Genomic DNA, 20,074 nt, shown 5'->3' on the forward strand with positions numbered 1-20,074 from the left:
GATCAGTCTGGCCTGTATCCCATGACAACGTCAGGGAGCATATGGCAGACAACAAATTCAATATGAATGTAAATGAAGTGCAAATTAAAATGCAACACTGGATGGGGAAAATAAAGAGAAAACAAAAACCACAATCCCTACCTTGAGTGGATTTGAAACGTTTAATTTTCACCGAATCAAAATTCATCTGAGACTACCACACACTCCTGTTTTATAAGCAAACTGCACAGAGAGAGTGTCTGCAGCCAGATAGCAAGCTGACATTCACTAAAGTGGGTCTACACTGGCTTCAGCTCAGCAAGCCCACTTGATGCTAGGAGATTAAAATCCCTTGTTTCTGTGTACTTTCCTCTTGAAAAGGTTTTGTCAGCGATGTGCACAAGGTCAAAGATCTCCAGCACACCTCCATCACTGGCTCTTCGGAGATATGGCAGTTTTATTTACACGCTGACTGAGCGTAAGGCTTTCATAAAAGCCCTCCCTCTGAGCCAGACATTTTCTAAGTAAAGATAGCAGGCATTCTAACTGTAAGAAAATAATTCTGGGCCTGATGAATCATCTCTCTTATTTCAGTTGCACACCTTCTCTATATCAAAATGCAGCCGTTCCGCTCACACCTTAGGCTGAGTGGCCTTTTCCCCATATTAATGAGCATTGGAGAGGATCAATAGGATGACAGGAAGACAGATTGCCTCGGGTTGGAAGAAGAGGAAGCTCCCATGAGGAAAGGGAAAACAAATTCCAACAGGCAATGATGCTGCCTTATTCTAGCCTGAAACCTCCAACTGCCATGTTCCATCTTTCCAGCATCTTCTGGGTGATGTTAACTCACTTCAGCAGGCACATACACAAATGTGTTAATCTCACATTTACACTAAGGATTGGTGCCCGCTGCACTACTATGAACCTTAATTAAGAAAAGGTCAGCAATTATTCAACAGTGGTTGAGAAGCTGTTCATAGAACACTTGACTGATGGTGTGTCATACAGACACAGGGAGGTCTGATCATTTGCTTATCTGAGAGCGAGACCTCCGACTGAACCTAAAAACATTAGAGCCACAGCTTTATTCCCTTCTCTGTTGCTTCAGTGGGAACGACGTTGTACCACTCAGCAGCACTACAGCCTCTACTGCTTTTAAACTACATTAACAATTCCACCATAAGACACATAAATGGTTAAAGATGAGGATAATCCCACTGATGTGGGTAGAAAATATGATTTCTCCTCTATGAGTGTTGTAAACCTGTCCTTAATCTGTCAGCTGGGAGTCGCCCACCCGTCTTTTTCCTCCTCTTTCTTTTTTTTGTATACTGGTTTGATCATCACAACCCATGACAGGGGATCCAACCAGGCCCACTTTCATGCATTGTGAGTTGTGTGGTGTCTTTGAAAGGGAGTATCTGCCCCAGAAACAGAAGATCTGCCATGTAGCTGAATAACATGAGATACACTGCTTACCAAGAAAAACGACCACAGAATTACAAAACAAAAAACATCTGTAAATGTAAAATAAAAAAGAATGACCCCATAAATATTATTACAATACACATCTAGCTTCTTGTGTATATTTATGTTTTATTCAATATAATGATGATGAGTTTGGAATTAAGTGTATTTCAAACGCTTAATGCACCATTTTCATGTTTATGTCATTCATAACCTCATATAGCCCTTTTTACAGTGTTAAAAAAGAAGCACACCTGCTAACATCTGGCTCGTGAGTGAAATGGGAAAGTGTTTTCTGGCATTCAGGTCCACGTCAAGTGACTTTGCAGTAGTTGTGGGTATTCATTGGCAAATCTCACTAATCACATCCCTAAAGCATTCGTACAGATCAACGACAACCGATGGATATGCCTCAGATCTGGGCCGTGTGTCTGCAACCTGAAAGCGAGTCTTTGTGATGTGAACTTGAGTTCACAAGACAAGGGTAGAGCCTATCCCATTGAACACCGTGCAAGAGATTAACCTCTAACCCTCATATGCATGTATTTAGATGAAACTAGAACACCTGGAGAAAACCCCCGCAGGCACAGGTAGAACATTCTAAACAGACCTCAGAACCATCTTCCTGTGAGGCGACAGTGCATCATCCTTCTGATTCCACTAATCAAATGAAATACAAAATGCAACAAGCTGACTTTTTTTTTCTCTCTACTCATAATCAATGTGACCTTATAACTTTGCTCACAGTGAACCGTATAAATAAAATCAGCTTAGTGGTGCAACCTCACAGTTGTTAATGAAGTGACACCGCAGCACATCTTGAATCAGTCCTTGCAGCTGTGTGTCTTAAGTGCAGTTGTGGGCACTATTCAGACCAAATTTGCTATTAACAACGGATGTTTCGTATATCGTCTTTAGTGCGTCATCTGAGCTGAGACCATTGAACTGTCAAGCCTGAGAAGCTTGTATTTAGGGACTAAATAACGGTAGCTATGTTGATGTGACAATCAAACAGGAAATAATATTAATAAAACAAAACCGTTCCCTCTGTGCATGCAGATGAGTGTCAACAATAGCTCATATGCAATTCATTTTATTCTCAGTGTCTCTACAGAGTGGATGTGTCATTCATTTGTCATCGTCTGTGGGTTTCAGTGAGGAGGAACAAAACAAGCACATGTCCTAATCTAAACCAAGATAACGTCAACTGCTACAAAAGCAAACACTCAACTTTTCACCAATGTTACATCTCAGCAGGCAGGTGGATGTGTCTGTCTGATGATGACTACTAGGGTGCTGCAGGGTGTGTGGCCAGCACCATGATGATGTATGCACACCTGCCATCGCTCCTGGGTAGCAGTCAAACAGCTGAGGCAGTGGGGGGAAGGGAGAAAAGAGGGAAGTGTGGGACGGGATGGAGGTGGGGGGAACGGGGAAGAAGGGGTAGACGCCTTAAGGGCCAAAGCTGGGGTGGGGAAGAGAAAGCAAAAGAGCATAGAGAGCTCTATCCATTATTAATGTCAAATTGGTGTACAGAGAAAGAGATCTAATGTGGCCGTGAAGGTTGTAGTGCGTGTATAATCGACAAAGACGGCCTCTCTCTCTGAGTCTCTGTCCCTACTCTCCTGTATACACCATCTTTTTCCTCATCTCTCACTACATGCTCACGCTCTTTCTCAAAAACAAGTCATGGATCAGCCAAGGATGATCCCCACACAACAGGTTTCACTGAAGAACCTTGCAAAAGGAAATTATCGGAGGCAGCATTAGTTGAACAAGGTTATTTGACGAAGGTATTAGACAAGACAAAGGTAAACAAAGCCTCGAGCTTCTTTGGCAGTGTTAACAATCGAAGCGATTAGTGTGTAAACACTCCAAGTTATTATATTGATCTTTACATCACACAAATGAAACAGTTCAACTTGCTCGTATTTGAATGAATATTTCAGCTCACACAAATCAAGAACCTAAAAATGCTCATTTCAAAAGCAGCTGAACTGTGTTAGCAGTTTCACACATAAACCCCAGAGGTGGGGGAAATGCAGACATGGATGATTGTGAATTAATACACAGATGTCAAAAATCTATTTAATTGATGAGGCAATGTTGACAGAACACAAAAGGAGGAACTTGGAAAAGCACAAGTGAGGCACCAAGGCAGTCTACAGCACGCACAAGATGGCCGAGCTCTTGCCCAAAACAGGAGGATGCTGCTTAGAATTCTGTTAATTTCTGACAATGACTCAACATATGCTGGTATGTGTATTAATTTACTACAAGTACGCTGCTACAGGAACAATTCTATCTTCCTGGTGCCACAATATGTTGCCAAATGCACAATTTCTGTGAAGTGGCCACATCTTCTCAATTTGTTTTATTATTATTAATCAAAGATATTGGGAGGAAATTAATCATGTTCTTTATCACAAGCATCACACAGTGAGTTAAACAAAAAACAGAAGTTCTGTGTAGAAAATAAGATGCTTCAGTAATCATTTTATAATCACATCACAGCCATCTGAATCGTAATCGAATCCAATCTGGAGGTGCCTCGGGAGCTCAGCCTCAAATAAACTCATGACAATGTCCAGTGAGTGGGACTGCCCTCACACACGCTACACAGAAGAGGATCGTCTGTGTCCGACTCCATCTCACTGTTGGGAATACATTCTTGGATTCAACAAGAATTTGTCCGACTCTTTAGGCGACATCCAGTCTGAAAAGAACTTCCTGAATCTCAGTCTCACCAGTTAGACATTTTTAGTGGTTTTGTTGTTTATCTTATTCACTGTTGGTTGTGAAGAAGCATTATAAAAGCATTATACTTGGGAAAGTGTCTGCTTTATTCAGACATGGATCCAATCAGACATGACAGGGACTTTTTATTGGTAAGCTGGTTGGGAAAATTCCTCCCAAGGTCCGGTCCAACTGATTGCGTTCTCACATACATCGCCTCTGTGTAATTTCAGGGCAACAGGGCTTCAGTCACTTCCACTCATACAAATGGCCTGCTGTGGGGCTTGATTTTTAATGATCACTTATGCTTCATTGCCTAGTAACAAGAGAGGGATGTTGGGAACAATGGAACTCCCAAAAAGCAAAACAGTCTTTAATAAAGGATGTGATGTTCCTTAGGGTACCAAGAGAACTCACTGAACCATATGGAAATATATTAAATACCACAGATACTTAGACTAATGCCAGGGGTGCAGGTACACAAAATAAAGGCCTTTGGCCCAGAGCCAGCAGGGGCAGACCAAATCACTACACAACCATGACAAATCTAATACAATTACACACATCGCAGTGTTGAGGGGGTTGACAGAGAATGATGAAGCCAACATCAAACACAGTGTTGATAAATGGAGAGAAGGGAGCGGCTGACCAGAGGAGGAGTTGGAAGGGGGAGGAGGGTGGATGAAGGACGACAGTCAGGCTGTTATTGATTGTTCTGCCTGTGTTCACATTGTGAAGAAGATGACGAGGGGAGAGAGCTCAATGTGTGAACAGTGGAGGGCAGGGTACGCCCCGTGGGCAGCACTTAAAGCCTTGTGCCCCCTGAGAACACACCAACTAGCCTTCACCGAGTTGCACATTGGTCATGCTGAATATTTGATTGACACACACAACCAGCTACACCTAGTAGCACCCCTCCCCCCTCAAATAAACACAGTAACACATTCAGGGCTAATTGAAATTCAAAAGCAAGCGTTGACGCCACAGGCATAGGTAGCGATGGCTAAGAGGGGGGGGGGGTGGTAGTTGTGGCTCGCAAGGGTCCAATAAAAGACAGATGCCAAATCACTTAACAGCCCTTAAATTAGTTGCTTGTGAATCTGCCGGGATATGGGGACCCTACGTAGCAGTGGGTGGACACGGTGTGGATGGGTAACAGTGAAAAGACAACTATCGCTTCAGGCTCCAACAAAGGAAGCTTATGTGTTCACATGCCACAATACAAACAAGCCACAGCAAAACTGCACAACATACACGATGCAAAAAAAGCCAGCAGAAGAAAAAAGATGGACGCACCGTGCTCCACTCTGAAGGACTGCATGTCCTCTCATCACCTGAACACCCAAAATCAATTAATGGGAAATGAGGACATGAGCAGCTGGTGACAGACAATGCCATGTGTGCATCTAATTTTCTCTGAGGGAGGCTTTGCTGCAGGATTTTATCACCACCTCTGATCTCATTTCCCTTTCATATGCTAGTAAATCCCAGGTAAGGCGGACGCTTGGGATGATACGGGAGCATCACCACTTAGATTGGACTCTTGGAGTTAATCTGGGAAAATCCTCAGTGCGAACCTACTTAGTTTTCACTTAATCTTGGGGGTAAACCAAATATCAATTACAGCATGTATAAAAAGTGGGCCAGATAACAAGTGATCCTTTCCTCAGCAATAAAGCCACAATGGTCATTTGGAAGTGGCTTCATTTATTCTTTGTGCTAAGAACCCCATTGAAACAAAGACTAAAATAGTTGAATGCCATTTAATGAAAAGGTAGGATTGGGTAGTTCACATAACCTCAATCCCCTACAATACCAATCTCCTCTGAATGCAGATCAGCCCAAATACGCTTATGGTCTACATTCAAGGACAAAACAACTTTCCCCTGGAGGGCTTCTCAGGTGACAACTCAAGCAACGCTGTCTGGCTCCGAGTCCCGTCTGCACTCCAGAGAGAAAAGAGTCTACAGGCAGATGAGGTTAGCGAATCCTAAACAGTTGTGACTGTGAGGGGTGCCACACACAACAGACGGTGCCAAATGGTGACACGTTTCTTTTTCATACACTTGCAAATGTGTGCTGTATGTTTCCTGTGAGCATTAAAAGCAAGGCTCCAATTTCACACAAACTGGGTCAGTTAAGACACAGACCAAAATATCTAAAATCATGCAAATAAATACAGCCTCATTAGCTGCTTTTTGACCACACCTTCTGCATGTTACCTTTGAGTTATTTTCGTCTTACCTGGAGAAAAGTCGGATTTTATAACCCAACCTACTTTGGTCAATTAAGAACACAATGAGCATCCTGCACGCTTCTGTGCGAGTACAGTTCATTTCCTGCCTTTATTGTTACAAGTGCTGGGCTCATTCAGAAGCGGATAAAATGGGAGGGAGGGGGGGCCCAGACGCTATTTACTCAGCAGGGAGAGACATGAGTCCCTGGCTTTCTAATGGCTTCCTGCATTTCACACAATTGTTTCCCCTCAGGAAATCTTATCTATGCAGACTGTGGACACACTGACCAGAAAACCCACAACACATGGATACTGTGCTTTAATTAAGTATCTTGAAAGGGAGAAGGACTTTCTGGCTCTTTCAATGAGAATTGTTTTCATGAGTTAGATGTATATATTAATTCAGTTTTAAAATAAGAGAGCTCTGTGAGTCTTTTAATGCCACAGCAAAGCAAGAGATTTTATTTTGGGGGGGGTGGGATCAAATACAAAGTCTTTGCCATTTTCGTCTTATATAAACAGAAAGACCAGCAACAGTTGTACTTTATAAAAGGCAGCAACACCAAAACACCTAAACCAGCTGAGCACGAGTCTATTTGTGCTAGAAAAACCTTGTCTTCTGTATTGTTTTGTGTTTTTTGTGTTGTAACACCATAAAAAAACCATGGAACTCATTCAACACTTATAAAAACAATAACTGCAAAGGTCATTCATTAAGATTACCAACGAGTTGACCAACTGTTAACACTGCACTGTCTGTGTTAAGTGAATTGATTATTTCAAGCAGAGTTGTTTGCTCTTCCTCAAATTTTTTATTTTTTTTTTAAACAGCAAACTCAAGATCTTTGCTTAGCTACTGTCAAAACTAATTACGTATCCATGACACTAAAGAAAAACTTGTCTTAGCCCGATGAACAAAGGACCTCTGAAATGCACTGAAACATTCAACTAAAGCAACGAAAACTCTCACAGTGCCATTTTAAAGAAGAAGAAGAAGGAGAACTTCAGTGTGGACATGAAATCGAAGCAGTGTGTAGAAAGCTTAAGAGGTCATTATTTGTCTGGTTCGTGTTGTAGGAAAAGGTTTGGTTTGAAAGTGTCTAAACTGTTAACATTTCAAAAACATCTTACTAGGTTTAAAATCTCTAACAGAATTAAAAGACAAAAATCAAATAATAGATTAAGTTTATGTCATTTGCCAACAAAAAGAATTGTACTTTAATCAAAATGGTTGGTTAAGCCAATGAGTGGCTCTCAGACCTACTCCTGGCTTTGACCTGTGGTAAAATGAAAACGATCAATACTTCTACTCTGAAGATGGAGACCATGAAAGGAGCAGACTGTGATGATGAGCAGCTCTCTGGCTAAAAATAAAGAATTCACTGATGTGTAAGACAGTTTTAGAGTTACTATGCAGGTCATTCTCATGGGAGATTCCTCTGCTTTCTAGCCCCTGTGACAAGGTGCGCTTAGTGCATTAAAGTTCCATTTCCATACTAAATGCATAGGAATTAAATTGTTATTGATCTTGAGACTCCAGTTCTTGGTAAAACAACATATAACTTAATTTCTTAAAATGTCAGTGGATGTTTTTAAGGGCATTTAAAGAACATGGTCAATTAGGTGAGGCACAAGCACAGGATGACAATAAAAAAAACAGCAGTGGATTTGGGTAAAACCTCAAAAGCACTGGCATGTGTAGTGGCCAACAAGCCTTCAAATCCAGCAGTTGTACTTCAAACATTACACATGAGAAGGGGTTAAGCTTCTACAGCAAGCACATGAATCGCAGGTATGTGTGCGACTAGCAGAGACACAGCTCATAAAATTCACACTCTACCCCTGTGTAGCACGCTAGGAATGTTCTCCGACTGCTTTCCTACTGTATTGATGCTGATCCAGGAGGGGCCATCTATGCCTCTCTTTTGAAGTCTGCTTGAAGGAAAGGGAAAAACCGGAAAAGATCGGTAACAGCGTGCTAAAGGCACATGGCTGGATATTGTGAGGTTAGCCCATTTCTTTGTCATTAAAAGCTAATTCCTGATGTAGTCAGTGCAGGGGTTCAACCCACAGTCACCAGGCATCCCACCCATCGACCCATGGCGAGCACTTGAACCCCTGACCCCCCCCACCACGGTCTTTTGGGGCGAAACAGGGTGCGTGACATGGCTCTGGCCCTGAGACACTGCCCCGCCAGGCTGGGAATGCAGTGGCACTGTGGGGGGATTGAGAGAGGGACAATGAAGGGAAAGAAGGGCTCCACTGATTCAGGGTTGATTGGGTTAGAGAGCTTCATTATTAAGTCCCCTGTCACTCTGCAACAAAAAGCACCCCACAGGCTGGTAGCTGCTAATAAAACCACTATCCTTTGTAACTCGAGAACACTTCTGACATCTTCTTTTGAGGAGAAAAGAAAGTGTACACCTTGGTGTCCTGCTTTAAAAGAAGCATTCACATTTTCCAGCTGAATGAACTGTTGCTTCGTACCAAACATGGCCTGGTGAGGGGAGCCAAAACCAGCTTGAATTAAGCTGCTTTCACACCTTCTTAATGAAATGATCTTGAGTGAATTTTCATTTAGATTTGCTACACCTCTCTACAGTATTTTGTGCCACATCGCACAGACAGACTGCAGGACATATTTTCGGATCCTGCTCTGAGAGCGTGCATTTGTGTGTACGTGTTCCCTTTGAGTGAATTTGTTCAGCAGGTGTCCAAAAAGCTTGACTGACATGCTTATGCACTCAGGACTAATTTAGACCACGCCAGGTAAATGAAGTTTGAAAGCAGAAAAAGCTTTTCTCCCAAACTACTAATTCAAGAGCGTTAGTTGCTGGGAGAAGCTTACATGAAATCTCACTGTCACTTCACATTGGTAAAATATTTTTCACACTCTGGATAATAGTTCAATGCAGTGGATATTATTAGCAATGCAGCAGTTACTTGGCTGGTTTTCAAACTGGACAGGCGAATGGCGGCTTAGCCTCAAATATACTCCGAGCAAGTCAAATTTACTGATCTGCAGGATGGTTCACGCCATGCGCACTGCGACACGAACAGCAACTTGTTGTTGGCTTAGAGGAACACAGTGCAAGTTTTAAATCTTTGAAGAAAAAAAATAAAAAGGTAGGAGCACTGGAATCTGCAGGTGAGAGGACAAAGAGTGACAGCCCAATCCACACAATCTGTTAACAATCTGATCATGATGACCATGCTTTTCCTACAGATGCACACTATACCTGTGCAAAATCTAATAAGTCAACAATAACTTCAATATGCAAATGATTGTTTTGACCATTTACTGAGTGAAAAAACTACATGGCTGTTATTCATTAACTTTCAATAGCCTCTATCTTTTTTCAGCCTCGTGGGGGTGAGTGTGGCACCCAGATCTGGATCTGTTGCTTTTCTCCGGTTTATGCTGTAGGTAAAAAAAATTAACACATTTTTGGGTAAATTACCCAAAAATGGACGAAATGATTAATAAACTGATCAATAGGGCTGTCACAATTATAAAATGATAGTAGGTAATTACCATAACAAGAATTGCAATTAATAATTGAATTGTCTCTGTTCATTTCTAAAAACTATCATAATATAAGCCTACAACTTAATAATTAACAACACCTTTTTAAAGAAAAACAGTCATTTTTAAATGAATAAAGGAACATTCACTTCCAAATTACAGATGCTTCTTTGCCTTTTAAGCTTTTTATAGAAAAATTCCACTCGGAAGAGATGCCATGTCCACAGCAGAGGACAGGCGGATAACGAGCTGAACGAAGTAGAAAACAATGTGGAAATGACACTTTTTTTTGTCCGTTTCACCAAGCAATTTTCAAATAAACTAATAACTGATTATGCAACCATCATTGCGATAATCTAAAATAATTTGATTACATGATTAATTGTTAACTGTGACCGGCCTAGTGATCAGACAAAAATGGATTAATCAATAATGAAAATGACTGTTGTACTCTTCAGCCCCTTTAAAGTGAAAATGTGGCTTGAGGGGAAAAAAAAACAATTCATGTGTGCACAAACATGTCAGGCACCTCATCCCAACATGATTGAAAGGGGGGGAATAAATGAACAGACAGGTTTAACTGTCGTCATTAATGTTCATCTCCCTGTGTTCTTGATGGGAAACCTCATTAAGAATCTGTTGGTAGCAGCTGGCTTGCTATCCCACTCCATTACTGCCCCAATATTCCAAAACCTCCGCCACTGGCCCTTCCCACCCATCCCCCACTCCATTCACCTCCCTCTTGTCTCATGACATCTGTGTCTCAGGGCTCTGTGATGGAATGCTGCTAGCCTGCTATTCCTCCGCAGGTGCTCCCTACTGGCTGCCATCCATTTCGCAGCCATGCTGGTACTGCGGCTGAGCGGCCTGTCACAAGCTGAGACAGGGAGGTGGCAGTCGAGTCAAGGTTCAAGGGACATTGCTTAAAGAATCAGAGGGAAGAGATGCAGCTGCTTTCCATCACTGCATGCGTACACTTCAAGCTGGATAAAAAAAGAAATCCTCACCTCAGCATCTGCCTGCTTATCCTCTTACCAACTCAAACTCCTCTTCCTCATGTACAACAAACAGAGAAAGGTCATGAGTGCATTCAGAGACCGCTGAAAAGACTGCCACAGATGCTGCTCTTAGGGTTCCGTGTAGCTCGGCCCAGCAGTGACTGTGCTGCATTGTACGTAGGACTGTTAGCATTTTTATCAAAGTTGTGTCAGTAATGCTCCTTACAATCTCAGGTTTCAGATCACAGCCAGTCTTAGTTATTGAATTCATACACTGATTCTAATCTTTCCAAATGTTCGATATCAACCTTAGAAAAAGCATGTGCATATGTAATGAAAGGAAGATGCATCTCATTTTGTTTACCTGGTGCCTGGCTGAGCAGGAAGTGTAGCCCACTCATTAAAAATCAGAACCAACTCCAGACAGACAATTCAGTTTTAAATAGCTCCTGAGTGCGTGCCTTTGCCCCTGTTTAGCTTCCGTTTACCACTATTGGAAAAAGAGCAGCTCCAATAGCTCACTTTCTGCTTCAAATTTTGATAAACCGTATTATATACTTAACACACTTACCTTGGCAGCAAAACAAACTTTAAAATTGCGATGTACATTTCAGAGGTCAAGCTACAGCTTATCTTTTGTTAGAAGAGAATTCACAAACAGCATCTTGCAGGGACTGCTGCAGAGGAACACTTTTATCCAACTGTGAAGGGGCAAGAAAGCAGAATCAAAAAAGACGGCCAATTCCATTACATCACGGCAAAGTATTAAATAGATAGAAGTAGATGAGCTAAGAGTTGAGGAGGAACTGGCTCCAATAACATGGTGCAAAGTCACTGCAGACAGTAAAGCCTCGTGCCAGAGGGGAGCTCCCTACAGCACAAAGGAGCCTCTATGCAATGCTGAACTTTTCAAAGAGTCGTTTCAGCTTGGAATTAGCAGCAGAAACATTGGTTAAAACCAGGAGAATTGTTTTTTCGGAGGTCACCATAGCAGCAGGTGAAATCAAACTCAAAACTGGGAGGTTGAATAGAGGGATTCGAGGCAGAACATGGACACCTTGTTGACATATACACACATGACTGCAACAGAGCCTCTACAGGTCTTAACTCTAAACCCTAAATTGTTTAAACTTAATGTCTGAGACTCAACAATCCAGGACGCTGCTGCTGCTCTACGTGCTGAGACAGTGCCATGGAAAAGTACAGTGTGGGACAAAAAAAAATAAATGACACCCTCTTCTTCCTGCTGACGCTGGAACACACTGTGCCGACCATGCTAAAAAGTTAAGTGGGTTGTATTGGATTTCCAAACCAGGCAAACTACTTTGTAAAACAGAACAACAAATGTGAGGCAGATTTTTATAACTGTGCTATCGCAACGCTAACGCTGTGGAAAAAAAAACTTTTCCCAAAGTAAAACAGCAGATTTTCATACAAGCGAATCCTATAAAATGTTTTTTGAGAAATCAAAGTTCTTTCACAGACCCAAACCACACGACTCTAAAATCTGTCATTTTAAACTAACTGAACTAAATAAAGTCTTCCACAATAAGACTGTGGCTATCAATGCCTCCCTGCTTGATTTTGTTCCCCAAAATAAGCTCCCAGGCCATAAAGCCAAATCAGAGCCACCGTGGTTTCTGGCTGCTGCACAGAACAAACTCGAAGCTGAATGAAAGTGGTCTAAGTGCAAGCAGGTAAACATTTGGTTTTTTTCTTAAGAGTTACTTCAAGCAAAAAAAACTCTCTGAACTTCCTAGATAAAACAGTCGTTTAACCCCATATGGGTGGCACACGTCTATACAAATACCCACCAAAAGATACACAGACACACACATCTAACCCTGTTTAAAGCTGCCAAGAGCCACAGCCGGTTACGAGCCGATGGCAGCCAGCTCTGCTGAGCAGGGCTCACAGGCCCCTCTCTGTGATGGCCTGCCTCCACACCCTTTCAACAAATGAAAAGTTCCTTTGACTGAATGAAGGCTGTGTACATGAGTGAATGATACCTTGAGTGTGTGTGGAAGATCTCCACCACATACAAATACTGGTTAACAGAGCACAATTTCAGAGAAGATGGGGATGCTTGAGGTTTGAAAAAATACAAATCTGGCAGAGAAAGTATCAGAAGGACGGAGGACCTATAAGAAATACTTCTTGTCTGGGGAGAGCACAAGTTGAACTTTTCATACTGAACAACCATGAATAAAACCGAAAGTTGCATTAATTCTAGCTCATGTTACTTAACAGCTGCACTGCACTCTGAAATAAACTACTAAGAAGACTTTCGGGTTAATTCATCACACCCTGGACGTCCTCCAAAAGGACAGCAGAGAATAAATTCATGTCTGAGAGCTGCAGGATGTTGGACCTCCAGCAGCTACAGTGCAAGCAAATGAAGGTTATTAATCCATCTTTCAAGAATGCTATTAGTCACTCTTAATTTACAACAGAGACTGCTGGTGGGAAAGAACACATACTCCACAGAATTAGGTTGGCAATATAAATTTCTCCAATCATATTTAAGATTCGAGGAGCAACTGATGCAAAAACCTGCAGAACCTTCACAAAAATGTAGTTTGTGGTAAAGAAATGAAGAACTAAAGCGCCGCTTTAATGTGCTCAATTTCCCGATTTAAGATAGTTTCATCTTCTCTTGTCCCCCTGCAGTTAGATGACAAAGCCCGCCTCCAGTGGCTGCTTTGATTTCAAAATAAGAATCCAAACATTTTCAAACGCCTAACAGTTCTTGCTTTAATAGGACATGCCTGTAATGTGCCCCCCAGAGCTGTAGGACAGTTTTGTGTATAACAGAGCTTTGCTCTCATTAGTTGAGGCTTATCCGACAAGCACAGCTTGCACGTGTCATAAACCTGTGCAGCTGCCACCACCGACCAGGAGACGTCACAACAGGAGCCCTGCGGAACCCCAGCAGCCAGAGTTTGAGGAGAATTTTCAGTGAGAAACGTCTCCTCTGTCCCGCTGAGCTTGTATAAAAGATTCTTTTGGAAGGGCCGCGAAGCCCATTTCTTCAAGGTTTTGCTTGAATGCAAAGCCAAGGGACATGCTTCTTTGCTTGCAGTACGCTACTTAAATCTAACATCAACACACACACACTAGTATTAGCCTTGCAGCAGTTATAGAAGACGTGCACTCAATCAGGAAACCTTGGCCACTGTAATTTTTCTGTATGTGCTGAAACACGGGACAATGCCACGCTGTCCTCAGAAACATAACCAACTGTGACTGCAGCGCAGCTCAACATAAATATTACAGAACATGTCTTGCCAAAAGAAGACAGTTTGCTATTCATACAGCCTTCGCTTGTAAGCCTGTGTGGAGCTCTACCAGAAGCTCTGATGCACAAAGGAGGTCACAGTATTTCTGTCAGAATGATCATTATTTTGGTGTAAATTATTCTGATCTGATATAAACTCCTAAAGTCTGTAAAGCATGCAGCAACGTGTGGTCAAAAGAGAGTGGAAAGATTTCACCCAGATGCCGAATGGAGAGAATTCTTCTTCTGGTTCCTCCTTTAGACATTCTAAAGCTGCTCCCACACACCTTGAACATCTACATTACTAACTAAATGGCTCGACAACGCACACAACTCAACTTGAGGGTAGTGAATGTGTAACTGTGAGATTACACAGAAGCTTAAGAGGCAGAGCGTGACCAGTTCAGTTCTCCGGAGCATGAAACAGGAGCGGAGATGACAAAGTGGGGTCTTATTGACATCTCCCCATAACTCCCGTCTCTTCCTCGTGCGCTTCTGCTCGCACTGCTACTGTGTGCGTCAGCGCCGAACAAACGGGGAAGGCTCGACTCTCCCAGAGGTCATTAAGCCTGAACATCATTCAATCACAGCAGAACATGAAACCCTGGAGAGCACAACAGCACTAGTGACTTATTTTTGCATTTTGTTCGAGTTTTAGAACAACGGTAAAGGGAAAGTGGATGTCAGGGAGGGGAATGTGTTGCAGCTCCGTCTCCTGTAGAAGACAAAACTGTTGCTGATGTGATGCCTCGCGGGTAATCAGACATCACAGGAATCATCCCTTAGAGGAGAACGGACCGCTTTATGGTCTCTAGACGCTGCTCAACTCAAAGTCGGAGCCAGGTTTGTTTGTTTGTTTGTTTGTTTTGACATGAAAGGGCAGGCAGAGATAAAGTTAACACACAGCAGACCTGGAAAGGTGCTGCTTCTGATATCTTTTTTGGCACAGCAGGAGTTTCTCTGAACCTGAGAGAAATTCAGCTTTAAAGAGAAGCACATTTGATGTCAGCAGCTCTCTGACCAGCCGTAACATGGAGTGGGCTGGCTTTCAAAGCACAGCTATGGTTCCGGACAACACTTGAATTCATCTTAAAGGGCTCTTCCTGTGTTCAGGGACCAGGCTTTCCACAGGGACTCAGATTACCACGAGAGACTAAATCTTTATTTTCTGACAAAGAATCACAAAGCATGCCTACAATACAGTGATATATGATTTTCTTTTACATCCAATTATGTAGAAACTTTGTTGAAACTTTGCTTCACAGCAAATGTGCATGAAGATAATTTCTGTTAACAGGCTTGGAACAGATGAACAAGGCTGTGTTGTATCGGCAGCTGGTGGCTGTTTGGGTTATTTTGCACATGACTATGAAACATAGTATTTGCTACCCTGAAACAAGAAGAAAAATGTTGCAATTATTATTCTGCTCTGGAAGCAAAAACATCTCATCGTTCATTTGAATAGTTTTGTTTCTTACAACATACCCGATTTCCAATCTGACCCAATGCACACCTCTGCACCACCACATCACAGGAAGCAACACTGACAGAGGCAGTTTCATGGACTTACCCATGATCCCCTCTGAGTCTTAGAACATGATGTAAGCTGGGCTTCTCTCCACTCGAAACAGCCCCACTTCACCACCACAAGTAATCAAAAAAATCTATCCTGGTCCATGCTTCGAATGCGCAGGGAACTGAGCACCAATGTCAGTCAGAGAAGCTCTTTTAAACAGCTTGCTGAATAGCAATAAATGCACATAAAATCCTGGATTCAATGTTTTAGAACACATGAGTTTTTACTCTAGTTTTACGAGTATCAGACTAACAGCTGAGCCAGTGTGTAAGAGACTGATTTGTTGAAAATGGGATCAAACTGTATTCAATTCAAGGAGCAACATATTTTCACAAAGCCGACGTTGTTATAGGTGTAACTGCACTTCACAAATCCTGCAATTCAATCCACGCTGTTATCTCCTTTTTGAACCACAGCAATATATAAGCAAATTCAGAAAGTGGGGCGCCTTGTCAGCTAAAAGTGGTTGATTACACTGACCCCAACCACCAACACGAAGCACCAGCAGATGTCAAGCCATCTATTGAGAAGGTATTGATCCCCCCTTTCACTCTGCCAATTACACGTGATAAACTGCTATGACAGCAGGGACAAATTATTTCACTTACTGCTTCCATTTTAGCCTCCACAAATCCTGGACCAGAAGATGTAGCCGGAATAAACAAAAATAAGGCACGACCTCATATTGCTGACATCATCGTGCCATCTCTGACACGACAACATTGAGCCACAGCAAACTGAGCTCCTGAAGCAGTGGAAGATGAGCATCATATCCTAATGGTGTGGGTTCATTAGTGAGGCAGAGGAATCAAATACTTGGCCGCGTGTGCAATTATCCATCTCTTGGTGGATGGAGGTCATTAGGACTTTATGAGTGATTTGAGGCCATAAATAAATGATCAGTAAATAGCATACTCTATACAGCAGAAAAAGCTACTAAGTATCTATGATGCCCCCTTTCAAGTCGTCACCAGATGATGTCGGCATGTGAAAAAGATGAAGTTGTAAAAATCATTTACATGAATGGCTGAAACATTTCAGACACTGTGAGTAGAGATTCAAAGGTCATTGGAGGAAGATGTATTAAGTTTCTTAATTTCCAGCAGGAAGATTGAACTGGAAAGACCCCCCCGAAGTCAGACACTTCACCAGTCCTGTCCACAAAAAACCTAACATGGCCACTTTGCACTGAAAAGTGGTGTTAGCTGCAGTGATAAACTGTCTATTCGATCATTAAATCCCTCGCACAGATACTAGTGTCCAGCCTCTACAAGTAAAAATGTTGCAAAATACAGGGAAATGCCTTATCATTATCAGCTTTTATTGCTAATAATAGCTTGTCTGGTCAGTGAGCGCAGCAATGAGAAAACCCTTCTGGTTTTCCAGTTTGCGACTGGAACCCATGTGTGCTGCTTTCCCAGCTCCGAGTTCCAACTTCCGAGGCAAATGGAATTACACCCATCTTTAAGCCTTCCTACTTATTTCCTCACAAACTGGAATGTAGGACCACCAGGGCTTTCCAAACAACAGCACAAAGGTGGTAAATTATGTTCTTAACAGCAGAGTCCATGGAGAAAACCTTAAATGCATCTGAAAAAGAAAGAAAAACAACAACTGTTTTGAAAGTCTTTGCAGATTTGCATCTGAGGTGGTCTGTGAAGATAATACCCTGGAGAATCAACTGTAGGAGCAGAGAGGATTGCCAAATGTTTGCACATTTCAGCAAGTTATTTGCACTGCCCTGTGGGAGATAATCAGCATACAATTCCCCTCTAGCAGGGTTACAGAGATAAGATAGTGCCGAAATGAATTTTACACTCCTCTCACAGGGACTTGTTTACAAAAGCCTAACTTATTAAGACATTTTTTCCTAACGCCTAACAACTTCTACAACCTGCAGGAGGAGGAAAATAGCTGCAGTTTGGCTCAACTTTTGCAGGTTATGTCAGAGTAAACAAAAAAGTACAACTTTGGGTCCATAAACCAAACAAGACTGACTGAACTTTCTAAGTTTAGGCCACAACTCTGCCAGCTTTGAAAAGAGAAGTTGTGACCACAGCCAGGAAGCTCAAAGAAATGTGTTTCGAATAAACAGATATTTCCAGTGCAGGGGACCCCACAATTAGTAACATGAAACTCTCTGCGTGTGGGTCCCAGTCCAATTCTCTGGAATCAATCAAGGCTCCCAAAGGAACTCCCTGGACCCCTTAATCTCCTGGTTTTATTACTTTCCAGACAGTCAGCCTGTTTCACCCTACCCCCATCTCTCTTTTGTACTGATCTCCAGCAAAGCCAAGGAGGGGCTTTTTTTCTCTCTCTCCATCTCCCCTTCCACTACTGCAGAGCGCTTTTCATTCAGGAGAGGGTCTTTCATCAGGCTCCACACGCAAGAGAGCCCAACAGCAAGTAGAAGCCAGTCCCTCCAAGGCCGGTCTTCTTTTTGCACATTCATTCTTATTAGCCGACTAAACACACAACGTTCTTTCAAAGGCACTAAGACTTCTTTCTGTGACTATTTCACATATCACAAGAACTGGGCCATGTTGCACAACAGTCGGTTATGATCAGATTTTCCAGACCACATGCTGCCGTGCTTGTGCCTTCCAGCTTAAATGATAAAGATACGAATTTGTCAAGAAAGGGTGCGTGATGGTGTGTGGGGCTGTGGGTCCAATAACTGCAGGAAAAGACACGGTTACTGATGATTCCCCCCTTTATCTGGGGGGGGGGGGGTATTTATGATGGGCCTGGTGTGTTTGCTGAAACACGTCCTTAATAACGCCTCTAGTGACAAATCACGTCTAATGTAAGTGGATTTTTTTATGACAGCACCACCGGTTGGAATGAGACATGCAGTCGGTGAAGTGCACACTGCAGTGCAGAGCCCTCACTTCAAAACAATTAACAGAAGCAAATGAATTACGTTCTGTTTGTCCATCAGCTAAACGTGTATCGACGCCCAGGTAATGAGATGTCTGCTGGACTGATGATCCAAGCTTATTACCTGACAGTGATGAACAGATGACTCTATGCGTTGAGCCTTTTTTTTTTAAAATATTTTTTGCGACTCAAGACAGCCTGTGCGTCTCCAAGACCACACAGCTTGTCACACACACGAATGGACGAACTTAATTCAGCAGGTAAATGGATTGTTTAAGCTTCAAAACGTAGTTGCATATGATCATGTCTGTGAATCACTTGAAAGACAAGCTGGGAAACCTATCGGCAGATCTGCCTCAACAGCTTCTGTGCAGACAAAAGGACGGAGTATGAAAGCGTGTTGCTTTGCTGCTTCTAGCAGGACTGGTCTGGGATTAAACGGAGCGCCTGTTATGAAAAGTAGCCTACTTTCAAAGTTACCTAAATTGTGAATGAGTGGCTGACGTGAGCACAGCAGAAATAGCTGCCTAAACCCGCGTCTGGTTTTTCGAGACATTCCATGTGTTTCTTTCCTCACAAGTAAATCCAATGCGAGCAAGTTTGTTCAATCGAGGCGTGAAGAAGCAGACAGCTGAAGTGTGAGCGGTGTTTTACCTTTGTCGACATGCTTAGCGGCGGTGGTCTCCGTGCAGGGAAAGGTGAGACAGAGAAGAGAGAGGAGCGACAGAGCTCCCCGCTCGGCCATCACTTTTCACAAATAAATATTTGCAGGCTTCAAGAACCCCGGAGAAGGTGTTTTTAAAAAAAAATAAAAAATAGATCCTTAAAATCCCCTGGCCACCTCCAGCAAATGTGCAAAGGATGAAAAAGTTCAAAGTCCTAAAATGTGCAGAAACATCCGGATCCAGGTACTTTGAAGACTGGCCGGATGAAACATGTAGCTGGAAGGAGAGAGCCGCAGGTTAGAGATTGTTTTCTCAACTTGGTCGAAGCACAGGTCGGGGAAAAAAACACACTGAAATCAATCCATTGCCACAGAGGCGCAGCCTCAAAACGATTTGCGCACAATTACGCACCGGCGTGCCGACCACACTGCCGCCGATATCAGCCCAGCGCACAAAAGACAAGAAAGAGATCTGTTGGAGAAAAGATAAGATCCGAGCAGAAGGAGAAATCTCCGCCGCGGCCAGCTCACTGCTCACGGACGGGACGTAAGAGAGCAGCGTGTTGGAAGGGCTGGATCTCCTCCGGCTCCCCGGAAAACAGGGCGCGGATTCTCACGGAAGTTTGGATCCTGGCTGTCTGCGTGCTCAGGCAAAAACTAAAATACGGTGTGGCATTTACCAAAGGCAACACCAGATTAACACAATTTGCCCCCCAAAAAACTACTGAATTT

At 42.7% G+C, this 20,074-nt stretch overlaps 1 protein-coding gene across 11 annotated transcripts in view; it reads right to left on the reverse strand.

The window, feature by feature from the left end:
* neo1a (neogenin 1a) overlaps nt 1-19,936 on the reverse strand; it is a 158,631-nt gene extending 138,695 nt beyond the window's left edge. For all 11 annotated transcript variants that reach the window (XM_072380082.1, XM_072380086.1, XM_072380080.1 and 8 more), the window contains exon 1: nt 19,333-19,936. In XM_072380082.1, coding sequence (XP_072236183.1) covers nt 19,333-19,423 — 91 coding nt within the window. In that variant the 5' untranslated portion in view covers nt 19,424-19,936. The remainder of the gene's footprint in view (nt 1-19,332) is intronic.
* Between the last annotated feature and the right edge of the window lie 138 nt (nt 19,937-20,074).

The sequence above is a fragment of the Leuresthes tenuis genome, unplaced genomic scaffold, assembly GCF_036924035.1.
Source record: "Leuresthes tenuis unplaced genomic scaffold, fLeuTen1.0.hap1 SCAF_2, whole genome shotgun sequence".
Classification (NCBI taxonomy): domain Eukaryota; kingdom Metazoa; phylum Chordata; class Actinopteri; order Atheriniformes; family Atherinopsidae; genus Leuresthes; species Leuresthes tenuis.